General features: G+C 42.5%; 1 protein-coding gene and 1 long non-coding RNA gene across 5 annotated transcripts; both read right to left on the bottom strand.

Moving 5' to 3' along the window:
* Positions 1–4,730: 4,730 nt before the first annotated feature.
* On the bottom strand, positions 4,731–7,505 carry LOC119328477. Of its 4 annotated transcripts, none has more exons than XR_005158973.1 (4): positions 6,854–7,505; positions 6,248–6,764; positions 5,595–5,800; positions 4,731–5,179 (listed from the first exon to the last, which is right to left on the bottom strand). It is a non-coding gene; the product is annotated as an uncharacterized LOC119328477 (long non-coding RNA). The 4 variants fall into 4 exon arrangements; XR_005158974.1 differs by having other exon boundaries at positions 4,731–5,171; XR_005158975.1 differs by having other exon boundaries at positions 5,595–5,752.
* A 1,675-nt stretch (positions 7,506–9,180) lies between these two features.
* Positions 9,181–10,652, bottom strand: LOC119329485 (40S ribosomal protein S25-2). The gene is made up of 3 exons (XM_037602540.1): positions 10,517–10,652; positions 10,233–10,442; positions 9,181–9,480 (listed from the first exon to the last, which is right to left on the bottom strand). The coding sequence occupies exons 1-3, from the start codon at positions 10,517–10,519 to the stop codon at positions 9,367–9,369; spliced, it is 327 nt and encodes a 108-aa protein (XP_037458437.1). The 5' UTR covers positions 10,520–10,652; the 3' UTR covers positions 9,181–9,366.
* Positions 10,653–14,469: the final 3,817 nt, after the last annotated feature.

Here is a 14,469-nt window from a genome sequence, read left to right as displayed (position 1 = left end):
AGCCGCCGCCGTCTCCCAAGTCGCCTGCCGACCTCCGCCTCCTCTCCTTATTCTCCCATCTCGCTTCTCTCGTATCTGACCTTTCTCCCCGGTGCAGCTTCCACCTCCCTGCAGATCCACACTTTGTCGGGCGGAGGGAGCGGGGCAGAGCCTCCAGCATCGCTGGGAGCAATGGCCCATGCCCGGCGGCACTGAGGTGACACATCACAATATGAAGCACCGCTCCCGATCCATAGGTTCGTGGGCGGCACATCCATGGTGGTTAGTGGCCCGGAGAGTGATTTTGAGTTGCCGCCTCTTTTTGTCCAGGGATTTGGTTGACGCGTTTGATTTTCGTCTATGGCTTCGGTCAGGAGACTTGGGTCAAAGGCAAGCCCACGGAAGTCAGCTCCAATCCAGTCTTCTAAGCAGGGGTGTGGGAACTGAGGCCTGCTCAAGGTGCTATCAGTTTTTTTTCTCTGACCATGGTGAGTTCGTGTCTTTGAACACTTTGGTTCAATGTGACAATGCATAAATTCAAAAGATTGCTTGATTTGTTTTCTTTCCTTTTTTTAGAGAAATTGATTGTATGAACCAGTCGCAGCGTCAAATTGTATTTGTATGAACTATGCATCAATGTATTTTTAGGATCACAGCCCAAGGCACAAAAACCAGTTGCTGTAAATGGTATAAATACAGAACCTGGTAATAGTCTTTCATTTAGATGCTACAATTTCTGGTGGCGGCTCGCACAGCTTGCACCATGTTTTTCTTTAACTTAGGGTCTTTCTCCTAGTTCTTTCCTTCCCTTTTACTTCTTTGTCACGTCTCATGTCGTTTGAGATGCAGTTGTCCTCAAAGCAATTTTCTTCCTTTATTTCTCTGTCACGTCGGTCCTTAACCTGGGCTCATTGATTTTCAAGTTAGCTCCTTAATACCGAGAAAATCAAAGACATATATGAATTGGAGAAATTGTGTGTAAGAAACCGAGGCGGGACTATTGTAGAACAATCTTTGCTTGCAGCCGAGGTGGGCTAGCTCGATTGGTTTTAATAATTTTAGAAGGTGAAAGGATTAGAAATTTAGAGAAATGCATCTTGCTTTATTAGTAGGTAATAGATGTAGATGTGTCTGCTACTCCTAAGATAGTTGTTTAAATCTGATCTGTTGTTTCTAGAATATGTGGATGACTGAATCATGTCAAGATTTGGCCTCGTGTATGCTATCTTCTATTTCTAACCATAGAACACCGAGGTATCTTTGGAAAGGAAATAACATGATGAGCATTGAACCTGACTGTGAGTGAATAACCACCACCCCCTAACTAAAAAAAGTAATGATATTGGCATCTATATTACCGAAAGTACAGTACACATAAGCTATATATACTTTCAGTTTTACTACTGGGAAAGGCTTGTTACACTTCAGTATACACAATAGTACATGCTTTAACCTGTCAAATATGTATTGTCATAAACAAAGAAAAATGTATTTGATTTGCCATGGAACTGCTTGAAATCGAAGATATGGACAATGGTGCAGCACACAAATCAAATCAGCATCACATCTTAAACTGAGGTATGTTTATGATCAGTCTGAAACTCGAATCGATAGGCTGAATATACACAATGAAACACAGGTTTTAGTGAGATTCTCAGATTCACACAGGAAAGTTGCTTGGAACTTTAACTGAAAAAAATCATGTTATTATTTAGACCCCTTTGTAGTGGAGCATATGTATAATGTGAGAAGTAGATATAGGATAAGCATATAGCTAGGAGTATAAGGATTTTTTGCACTTGTCAGAGTAAATATATTTGAATAGCTCTACTTCTAACTCAGCTAACCAATCAACATCATATATTTATTAGAACTGTCATAAACTCTGAAGGTATATCCTGTAGTACTAAAATTTTTTTGCCTTTAGGAATTTAGTCTGCTGCTGTGAAGTTCAAAGCAATTTTGTTCATTCTCCGACTCCTGCATTCTTTTCAATTGTCGTGCAGAAAAAGGGGATTTGAAAATAAAGCTTCCATGGCATGCAGAAACAGAGCATGTGGTTGGATCAACAATAGAACAACCTACGGTATATGCTTCATTTTGTTTGGATTCAGAAAATCTGTATGCTGTCTGTAATTCAGAAATTGATTGCTTCATTCACTCATGCGCTACTGCTATTTCATATACAGGGGATCAGGGAGGAGAGCAGCAGCCTGCTGCTTCTTGGTTACTGCTCCCTCTGTTGATCAGGGAGTACTACACATCTATACAGAGAACACAAAGAACAGAAGGCTGATGCAGTGATGCTTGCTGCTTTCAAGGGGATACATACCTCTGTTGTGGCAGCAGCCCTCTGCTTCTGCTGCCCGTTGCCGCTGCTGCCTCCCGCTTCTGCCCTCTGCTGCTGCTGCCCGCTGCCTCTGCTTGCCACCGCTGCTGCTGCTTGTCATTGCTCCTTGCCGCGAGCTCGACGGCGTCCATGTAGGAGCTCCCCTGCCCGCGCGTCGTCTCCGACCCGCGTGCCTCCTCCTCGTCCCTGCGCAGCAACAACAGCTCCTCCAGGCCGCCCTGCCTCTCTTCCTTCTCCCTTTCTCCTTCCTCCCCTGGCTCTTCTTCTTGTCTCTCTCTCTCACACCAACTCACTCTTTCTCTGTTACCTACAGGAGGCCGACGCCGAACTGCAAGCAGCCGCCGCCTGGAGGTTCTCCGCCGCCGGAGCCCTCCTCCTCCTCGCCCACGTCACCGGCGTCCATCCTCGTCGGATACGGTTCCGCCGGGACTCCCTGCGCCTCCGCCGCCTCGCCAAGTCCGTCTGCTGAAGCCGCCTCTGTCCGCTGCTTGCCCGTGCGTTGCACCGGGCGAAAAAGGCACAACCTGCTTCATATGCCATTGTGCATCATTTTTATATTCAATTTTAATAAACAACAATAAAAGGTTAAACATGGAACTTTTTTATTTTTAACAAAAGTTAACATTTTCATAAAAATTGGAACACTTATTTAAGATTAGTTAATGTTTTTATTAAAGAACATTTTTTGAATTGATGTTTTCTTTTAAGAATGTTTTTTTCATTTGTAAATGGGGAAAATAGTAAAAATGGAACTTTGCTTTTGGAAAAAAATTAAGCTCTTTTAGAAAGTGCGAACATATTGTTTTGAAACAAAAAATTTGTGAAGATATGAAAACTGTGAAGATTTTTAAACTTGTTTAGGGCATTTTTTTACATCTTCACAGTTGACTTAGATAGAAGGAAGCACAAACTCATCTTCCTTATCGTCCCCATTCTCAAGTCTCCTTTGTCGAAGTGCTCTATGCCGCTGCAACCACACCCCCCTTTGGTGCCCTATCCGCTGCGTTCGCCTTGTCCATCACGAGCCCTGCCAGCTACAATTGATGTTGATAAACTGTTTCGTCAAAGCAACATATATGACCATGGATGTGAATGAAAACATTAAAAGGCGACGATACTACTTTTTTGCAGAATAATACACACCACCGCAATCAGGGAAGTCCAGTTAACGATTTGCATTGAAACTGAAGCCATTATTGAATAGAGCAAATAAACTGCAACTTTATGAATTCTATTGACTCGTATGTTAGTCACTGTGGTTCTGCTCATATGGTCCATATAGCTCAACATCAGGAGATGCAGGGGGCGTTTGGATTGCGCCCCAATCAGCCCCGCCAAAGTCAGCCACACCAAAAAGTTGGCGAGCAATTTTGCCACCAAGATCTCGCCAACGCATGGCATCGAAACTTAACAGAAATACCAAAAATTTGGCGTGGCTACGAAACATAGGCGTCAATCCAAACGAACGCCCCTGGTAGCGGTCAACGCCAAAAAATTGGCAGGGCGTCCCGCGGCTGCAATCCAAACAGGCCCGCATCACTCATTATATATTGGGTCTTCAACAGAATCAAATACATGGCTAGAGTGTTCCTGAGCTTGATGCTTTTTGAACTCTGCATCTGCTATTCTATAAGTTAGCCATGAACAAGGTTTGTTTTCAGCGAAGGAATATAACAATAATAAGAGCACCACATTAGCGACTAAAGGGTTTGATTTCAGTCAAGGAACTTAGCATTACATCAATAGCAAAACATGATTATATTTGTGGAAATAAAATAATAAGAGCACGGCAACTGCTAGTAAAAGCAATATTATCCAACATGATAATTTCAACCAGTACATAGGACCACCATCAACCACAACATATAAGCAATATTATCCAACATGATAATTTCAACCAGTACATAGGACCATCATCAACCACGACATACTGTTAGAGTACGTACACGTCTACATTTTATGAAAGCTAGAAACTTAAAGTCATCTATAGCCAACAATTTTTAATTGACCCTACTGGTCTACATCCAGTCTAAAAATACCGTCGGGGATGCTAGCTAACAGAGAAGCTTCTTTTTTCAGAAATAGAACACATGTCCTGTTTCGAGAAAATGGAAGTTAACACCACCAAGTAAATCAATCTTGAAAAAATAATAAAGTTTCGAGATGACCCTACATTATCAATTTACACAAATGTATGTCATATCTTTTCTTACATATTCATATTGGAGAATAAAGTCATCCAGGAATAAACAAAATGTTCAGATTATCAGTTTTCGTTAATATGAAACCTTATGAATCATATTTCCTCAAGTATGTACGTCTCCCAGCCGCGCGTCAACACCTTTCTCATGTTCAGTTTCGAAGCTTCGCCATTCACCACGACACGACCGAGCCGCCGCCATCAATTTCTTTGAAAACTTGGATAGATAGATTAGATAGATATACAGTGCACCAAAATAGAATATATTCATAGGAAAAGTAATGAATACACCTGATATCCCAACTCCCAAGAAACTTTTGTGGTAAAATAAAACTAACACATACCATGGCTATCCAACAGTACAGAGTAGTCAGTTTATCTAACAGCAGCAAAAGTGCACAACTTATCAGTCTAATACATGAAAGAATATTTAAACTCCAACAAAACATTTCATAACCCCTCTTCTAACCCATTTAGACAAGCTGTACTAAATCGTACTATAGCAACAACGACAAGGGAGCATCATTCAACAGTAGCAACACACATACCGAGGGCATCAATGCAGTTCACATCTTGAGGGGAATTCTCTGCTTATTGCCCCTTCCTCCAGTTTGCATGTGACAAATTTCAATGTAAATTTTCCTAGAACTCTTGTAAAAAAGAGAGTGGCCCAAATTAGAATTTTATCCCGAAAACTCTTAACTTTGCATAATAGAACAAAACTAAAAGTTTCATATCACATCATTAAATATCTTCAAGGATAGAAAAAGAAAAGAAAAAAAAGGAACAATGTAGTCTGTTGATTTTCTAATTTCATTGATCAGCAAGAATGCTATTTCATTTTACAACAAAAGAAAGCAGATACAAGTAGCTAGATACATCAACACTATAAATGGACAAACTGAACTGAAGACTACCTTGTGGTCCTTCCAAAATTCTTTCACAACCCAAACCATGAGATAAAGTACATCAAGGCTCTTACAGAAGACTTGCAACTAAATTATTAGTAATTATATGAGCATCCCTTTTCAGAGATTTAGTAAGGAGAAAGAAGAGCAGTGGTACCGCATCCTTTCTCTGGTCTCCAGGTTTAAGTGGAATGGCGTTGCGGTTGCCATTGTTGGATACCTCCTACGTTTGTGCTTCTGCTCGTCTGGTGCCTAGCTCAACTCTAGGTAGCTCAAATCTACCGAAAAACAGCTCAACAGCGTCTCGTCTCCCTGCTTGATTACCACAATTCAGTTCGAAAGCAAAATCAGGTCAAGATCACCCTGCATAGTAGGAAACAATTGCAAATTGAACAGAATTCCATTGAAACATAAATAGGTTATGACTTCACCAAAGAAACATTAGGAAGGGAAACATGAATGTTATATATCTTGAGATGAACCGCTTCATCCATGAATAAACTCCAATATATTATTATTGCTCGTATCTCGCACTTATTACAGAAAGAAAACAAGAAAGTACTATGGTCTCGCAGGTAAAAAAATCAGCAAACATTTCTCTATTGCTAATTACAATGGCTATAAAATTAGTTAATACGGATTAACACTGATAAATAATCTAGAATGTACGGCGCATCGTCCTTTCATTTCCCCTGCTTGATAAAAAAATGAACCAAGCTTATCTTCTTGTTATATATGCCTTGGTGGAGCTCAAAGAGTCATGTCTGTATCATGAAAGAATAACAACTAATACCACCGCTGAAGCAATACCTTAAGATAGGCACAGTAGCAGCCTGGGCATCTGCAGGAGTTCCTTCTGCTTGGACTTTCTTCCAACTCATGTACCCTTAGTCAGTCGTAGGCACTACCTATGCAATTCTGAATTTGCATCACTCAAGAATTTGCATCACTCATTTGAATCTACCTTCACCAGTACCTCAAAATCATAAATTTGTGAATTCATCACATATACAGTGCAGAAAACTATCTAATAAAAAACCATATTTGCTGTACCATCATGCCATTGGGTTCTAGTAGTGCAACAGTACTGGTAGTCGCATTAGTAGGCTCAGCGCATGTTTGATTTACGCCGTGTCATTCACTTTGAACGGAATAATTTTTGTGCTGCAAGACGTACTTGTGAATCAATGTATTGCTCACCGTACCCACAATCCACAATAAAAGAAGCTGGGATCAGACACTTACTTTTGGCGTATTATATTCATCTCTAGAGTGGAGACACTGATGTACCATCTCGTAACTAATGACAACCTGAATGCAAGCATACCTACAGCGAAGGCAACTTAATACATTGTGTACTGATAATTATCAGGAATCAGCTGTAGCATTTCTTAGTTAAGAGTGAATATGTCATACCCAGAAAGTTACTGTGCGGATGCATTCCAAAGTCCAGCAGCATCAAAAGCATGAGCATATACATGAAGCACACACAAATGAGCTGGCCCAAGGTTAACAGAGAAAATTACTGGAAAAAGGTACGGACAAAAGGACACACAGGGCAATATAAAGCTTTTAGCAGAAAGACACTACTTGAACAATTGGTGCATGAAAAGATCAATAATATCTCTAGAACAAATATGGAATCTGGTAGCATTCATTCGGTATAATCTGAACATCAGAAATTACAGAAAGTGAAGTATTCTTTCAACATCAATACCAAACATCCATTGTACCAAACCAAATCAAATTTGGTAAGCTGCAATCCATCAGTAGCAAGCTGAGCCTCTTTGCATCAAGAAGACATATGACAAAAGGGATATGTGAAAGAAGGACTTGTGCTTGGGACGAAACACGCGTATAACCTTTGATGATTAATCATCAACAAACACATATAAGAGAAAATATGCCATGACTAAAAAAATTGCAGCGATAATCGTGCTTCCAATCTGTTAATGGTAAAGTCAGGTAGTTTTACATTCAAATCTAGACCCTATGAGCCTGAATCAAAAAACATATGTGGTTGTGCATCTGGTCATCCAATGAAGAAGGGGCGGCAAGGGGAGGGGATAGGATGGAGACAAGATAAAACCTTGAGTAGCTGCAGGTCCTTGGCGTCCTTCACATCTCCGTGAAGAAGCACTTGACGGCGGTGACCGTGGTGGATGGGGAACTCCCATGGCGTGCTCCATCTGCATCTGCAGTAGAGGATATGAAGAGATGGTGAGGTGTAGGGGTGAAAACCCCAGCCAAGAAGGAAGGAGGGACGAACCTGTGGCCGCCGGAGACGCGCCGGCGAAGCCCAGCCCGAAACCCTAGCCACGGGGGTTTGGTTGCGAGCGGACGTTAGAGGCCGGGAACGGAGAATCTGGAAGGAGGGGAGGGAGGCGCGGATCGTGGGGGGCTTGGGGGCGTGCTGCGCGGCGTCGGAGCTCGTCGGAAGCCGGCGGCGCGGGTGGTGTTGGTGCCGAGGAATTCGTGGGCGAGAGGGAGAGAGGGAGAGGAGTTCGTGGTCAGTTTCTGGCCGTGTTTTTTTTTTACAAATCTGTTCGGATCGCGGGTTGATTACTCCAAATGGTAGGGTGTTTTGTGTAAAAACGAAGCGTTTTCCTGATTAACCACTTAAAATAGGACTGCGGCTTGAATATCAGTAAAAACAGGGACTTTTGTGCAAAAATGCCAGCGACGTACCACCAGAAGCGATGCGTGGTTTATTAGTAGGTAAAGATAGGGAAAGATGAGCTGCGTGGATCACGGTGGATTCCCATTTAATCTAATTTGAAAAACAAAACAAAACATGGTAAGCTGTTAGGTAAAGACATCAAAAGCTTACACAATATTTAGTGCGCTAGAGTGTGCTACTATTCGAAGATTTCATGGATATACACGTCGACAGCTTCTAGCCATAACCACATGCGCATAAATTACCTTCAAGGTAAACATGACAGTTCCAAATTTAACAACACAATAGTTCCAAACTTGATAAGACAATAGATAGGTTCAGGTTCAACCTTGTGGCGCCCTGGATTGTTTAGCCCTATGACATTCCGGTTGTAAATCACACAGTTGCAATTATCCATTAACTATATGTCAAACACACTTGGAAGTGTTACATTGAGGCGAAACATAAGTAGGCTGACTTTGACGGAAACATAGTACTAACGAAAGAACAACTGAACCTGAAGAACAGAGATACAGACCAGGGCTCGTTCCTGTTGAGCTATACAGAACAGCGCTTGTTCCCAACTGCACACCATGTCTTCCGGGCAGCCGCCGTGCGCTTCGTAGGAAGTGCGTAGCTGGATAGCCGAAAGGAGCCCAACATCGCACGAACAACGTAAGCAGGTGGGACCAGCAGCTAATCACATCAATTCTCAATCCAATTGATGCTACAAGGATCATCAATTTTCAACCCAATTGATGCAAGAAGGATCCTGTTAATATCTATGAACTATGATACCTTTGAGCACTTTCTTGCTGGCACTACTCCAATGAACCCCACTGGAGTGAGCATAGAAACTACAGGCTATGTGCGACAGCCAGTTATCAAGAACAACCCACTTCTGCAGGTGTATAAAAACTACAGGCTATCTCCGCCTCAACATCATACAGCGCTATCTCAAGATTAGCCTCACAGCATCATTCAACACAAAACATGATAAACTCTATACCCTTGGAACCATATACCGTTACCACACCAAAATCCTTGCACCCAGGAACAACCGTAGAGCGTGGACAGCAGCAAATAGGGCAATATATAAGGTAGATTTCATTGCGCTGACAAAACGATCTTAAAGTGTACCAAAACTCAAAAGCAATTCAACATTACTGGTGGCACAGTGTGCCCCCCTGGACATAGTGAACTTGAATATAACAGCAACACCTCAGTCTACTGGACTAAAAACAGACATGGAACACATGATAATGATAAATCAGGTGTTTGTCGCCCTGGTGAAGATCTGCTGGCTTGAGTGGATTGACACCATCCTGATGAGTCCCCTCTCCATCAGGTCCTTGATAGCCCTGCGAGCCAGAGACCCATTGATCTGCAGGTATATAACCACAGGCAGGGTGAGATCATCAAGTTTGTAGTGTGCATAAATGTACATGCCTGAAGAGTTCAGTTTATTAAATTGAGTGAGATAACAAATAGGAAGCGCATACATACATGAAACGGGGAACTGCCAAACACTTGCCGTGCACACATCAATAGTTGTAATCCATGTTAACAATTCATAGACCGACAACATATGTTCCGTTGCATGATACTACTACAGTTGCAAACTTGCAATCTAATAATAAGGCATGTAGGCACAGCCGTGGATAGCAAAATGTGGAGACAAGTTACTGAAGCATTCAACAGCATCAACCAACCACATTACCTCCATGAATCAACCATTAAATCTATGAATAAGCGGTAAACATGGGTATACTGCACATGTAAAAATCAGATTGTGCAATTTCTATGACAATATGCAATTTGCACACCAAGCAAAATCTGAGGATGCACTAAACTGAGCATCACACTGCACAAAAACTATCGGCACAGATGGAGAAGCCAAAACCGGCATCCAATAGGACATGCAATCAATTCATAACATAATCATATAGTAGTATGTTCATGCCCTTGTTCAGAGTACTACTGACTGACCCCAAAACAGATAATCACGATTCACATGGAAGAACTTCACCAGGAGCCATGGCGCATCACACACATACATATCCTACCATCCCGAGATCTCAATTCTCACGGGAAGAAAGCAAGCAAGAAGGAGGGAGGATGGCGAGCGGGCGTTACCCTGAGGCGCTCGGAGAGGACGGAGGGCGTGATCTGCTTGTACTTGGGCACCTCGGTGAGCAGCTTGTCGTAGGTGGCCTGGTCGAACAGCACCGCGTTGTTCACCTTCTCCTTTTGCTTGCCCTTGCTCCACTTCTTCTTCTTCTGCTTGCCGCCGCCGGACTTGGCCGGCTTGGACGACGCCGCCGGGGCCTTCTCCTTCTTGGGTGCCTGCGAGGAGACACGAGCGGGTGTCAGCGCGCGTCCGGTGTGGCGACGTGCGGCGGCCGGGATGGCGCACGTACCATGGCTGACGGCGGTGGCGCGGCGGCGGGAGCGGGAGCGGCGAAGAGTAGGAGGAGACGGCGGCGGCGGCGGGGAGGAGGAGAAGAGATGGATTGCGGGGAGGAGGAGGGGGTATATAAGTCGGATGGAGGCTAGGGTTCCTCCGTGGGCTGTTGGGCCGCATGCGCTGGGCTCGTTCTGCGGAGTTTATCCATCCGAGTCCATTAACCCTCCAAAAATATATGAGTCCATTTGAAGTTTCTTATTTTGCTCGATTTTTCTTTTGAAGTTTCTTATACATTCAAAAACCATCCCCGTGTGCGTGCATGTGCAGTGGAAGTATCTAAAAAATGTGTGTTTGCAAGGGTGTAAAGGGAAAAGAGGCTCCATCGTATGAAACCTCCTCTCAGAATTTGTGACAAGCTTTGACCACGACTTTTTTAGAAGAAAAAAAGCCATCGTCCCACATTAAATTAATGAAGCCCTTACGGATAACCATACAACACCACTACAAACACACACACAATAAAGAGGGAAAATAAAAACGACATGATACAACGGCGTCGGCGAACAACCACAACCCCAGACAAACAACAAGGCGGACTGATGCGACATCGCTTGGAGTCATCTAGGTTCTCATCCACAATCGGGCAACCGGATCTACATCCCAACTCGCCGCACCCTCGTCGGGGCTACGAAACCCTCAACACGAAGAGAAGAAGTCCACCACTGCACTTCGACCACAACGGCAATCGGCATTTCCATTAAAACGATGTTGCTGACGATCGGCCAAGATCGCCAACACAATGACAAAAGGCCAGGGCCGACCCGCATGTACAGTAAGGGACTTGGACATGCTAGAATCTGACAAAAGGGTGCTTGGATCTCCAGTTGAAATATAGGCAAGGGTGCAGTGTTGTGGGGCTATAACCTCCCCCCCCCCCAAATTATATTTTTAAATAATTGTTTATATTGGGGTACATGTATCCTATAATCATCGTTTTTATTTATAATAATCACATCTATGGTGTACTAAGACCTTATTTGTTGATGAAAATGCTCATTTTGATGTTTGTCTATACTTTACCAGTAAATGTGCAGGTCACAAACATCTTTGAATGGCCTTCAGCAAGCACCACGAGTGTGGTACCAAAACCGAGTAGAAGCTACATAACATGTAGTTAATTCTATCGGTTGCAGATACGTTGATGTCGATGCACAATAAATCGGGTATGGTATGGTACAACTCATTTACATGGATGATATCATTAAGGGATATATTTGACTCTGGCTCCTTTCACTCCAATCGTTGATTTTCTTCTATTATTTAAAAAGTAGAAAGTAGTTCCTTCAGCTTCAGTCAAAACTGCATAAGTGAACATATAACTTAGAGAAAGGGGAGCTAATCCAAATAATCTTGATTGCATAACAAAACCTCCTACATGCCGGTCTCTTAAACAAATTAAGCTAGCTAGAGGTGTCTGTTCATGAGTCCATGCTAAAGTCTCAACTAATTCCTGTCAATATCCATGCTAGGACAAGACGTTGTCCCTCCAATGGATCCCTAACAAAAACGCATCATCTTAGCTGCATGGGCTCTAGGTTGTGGGGTTATCTTTTGTACCCTGTGACTACAACCACAAGGTCCGAATCAAGCGAAATGGATGAGGCGCAAGCGTTTTCTCGCCACTACTCTGTGTACCCTAAGTCAGCAACCTTTTTGGCACGCTAGCTAGCAAGTTCATTGCTTCAATGACATGAATTCAATCAAGTGGACAAATCCTATCGTGGAAAATATGGGCAATCAACTGGAAACTCAATAGTCAGCGGAAAGCACTCAACCGACCTTCCTCCTCTGAATTATATGAATGACAGAAATCATTCCTCACTTGTATTAACTTCATGAGTGAAGAGATAGACAAGGTGGCAAAAAGCATGAAACCAAATACTGCTCCAGGTCCAGATGGCTTCTAGGAATCTCAACAACTCCCTTTAGATCATCTAACTGTCCCGGCTTTCGAAGTCCTGCACAATAAAGAAGACGAGAGCATGCGACAAAAACAAATGTCCAAAGGAGACTTAATCAACTTCCTATGCTCAAATCCATGTAACTGGACCTCATCAATGATAGGCGGCCTTTCCATCGCAAATACATGTTGAAAATGAAAGTCTTGTTGAAAATAAAATCTTCATTCGGTATTTAGATCAAAAAAATCATGATAAAATGATAATCTAAAAAGGGGATTGGCAATGATGCACTAAGTGTAGGTTTTGTGACAATGAGGAACCAATTCAACACTTATTCCTTCATTGCCCATTATCCAAATTATAAAAAATGTTCATGAATTAAAAAAGACTTCGCATTTTTTTAAAATATTCTTGAATTAGAAAAACACAAATTCAAAAAGGTTTTCATTCATTTTAAAGTCGTTCATGAATTAAAAATATTTCTAAATTTTGAAAAATTTCACAAATTACAAAAATGTTCATTAATTTATTTATTTTTTGCTAATTTTCAAAATGTTTCCGAAATCAAAAAATATTCATGAATTTTAAAATTATTTCTAGATTTAAACAATGCTTCGGAATTTTCTTCGGGCTTATGGTTTGAAAATGTAAATATGTTCCAAAACCTTCCGAAAAATCAATGGAAAAAAGACAGAAAGATGTGAGCATGGCCCTCAATCGATGCACATATATTGTCCGTATGGTGGGTCAAAACTGGCAGAACCGGCCCATAAGGCGATTCGGGTGTGCATTTCTTTTATGGGCCAACTACTTGGAACGAGGATTTGGTGCGTCAAACTTTTATTCTAATGGATGCAGAGTTGATCTTGGGCATTTCATTGTGTACATGCAACATGCAATTTTTAATTTGCTCATGGGCACATGATAAGAAAGGGCATTTTTCGGTGCGTTCTGCATATAACATGTTGATTCAAACTAAAAAGGAACGCGAACCAGGATTCTTGGTGTCACACATTGATTGATTGTTCTATGTCCAAAAGTGTCTGGGCCCTCTCAAAAGATGAAGTGGTGTAGCATATGATCGAAACGGAGAAAGGGAATGCCAAGCATTGGTTGTTCACATTGATGGGCTCGTTGTCGCATGTGGATTTCAGCAGGCATGTGTCACACTTTGGGCAATTTGGATGAGTCATCGAAAGGTTATTCATGAAAATATTTTTCAGCTACCAATGTCCACCCATATGTTTGTGATCTTGATCAAATCACTAAGAAAGAGATGAAGCCTAATTATTCTACAGTGCGTGAAACTTCTGGACGACATGATTGACGTTGCCATACACCAGGTGTACCCAACCTCCGGAGAACAAGGTCATCAGGCTTGCCTCAGAGTCTGAACATAGCCTAGGCCCCTCACCACTAACGTTACACCTCCTCCACTACAGAACGAATCTCTATGAGATGTAGGCTGAACCATCTGGTGCTCCAAGGCTGGAGCGACCGCTGGGTGCTGGCGTCGAACGCTACAAGGCCACTCGTCGGGGTACTGCAGACAACCGCCGATATCTCCCGTCTTGTAACAAGTGCCATGTTGCAATGGCGACGCGGCGAAGGAAGAGAAGAGACGGCAGGCCATGGACAAGGGATGTTGTTGCTCAGATGAGTTTTTGAAAGAACAACGGAGTTGCAAACGATGGCGAAAACGACGGCGGTGCTGCTAGGACATCATCTTTCAACGCGGCCGGAGATGCTGTTGCACTTTTTGCAATATGCCTCTTGTTGCAGAAAATTAGACGCAACGGGAGATATTGTTGCGATTTTTGTAATAAGGGTCCTGTTGCAGAAAATTAGAGAAGAAAAAGTTTTGCAACATGGGTCTTATTGTAGAAAATTAGAGAAGTGGAGGTTTGCAACAAGGGTCTTGTTGTGGAAAATTCAAGAATAACAGGTTTTGTAACAAGGGTCTTGTTACAGAAAAAGTAAAGAAGAAAAATGATACGGCAGCTCA

Source organism: Triticum dicoccoides, chromosome 7A (assembly GCF_002162155.2).
Source record: "Triticum dicoccoides isolate Atlit2015 ecotype Zavitan chromosome 7A, WEW_v2.0, whole genome shotgun sequence".
NCBI lineage: Eukaryota > Viridiplantae > Streptophyta > Magnoliopsida > Poales > Poaceae > Triticum > Triticum dicoccoides.
This window is presented reverse-complemented; position numbering and strand designations above follow the sequence as displayed.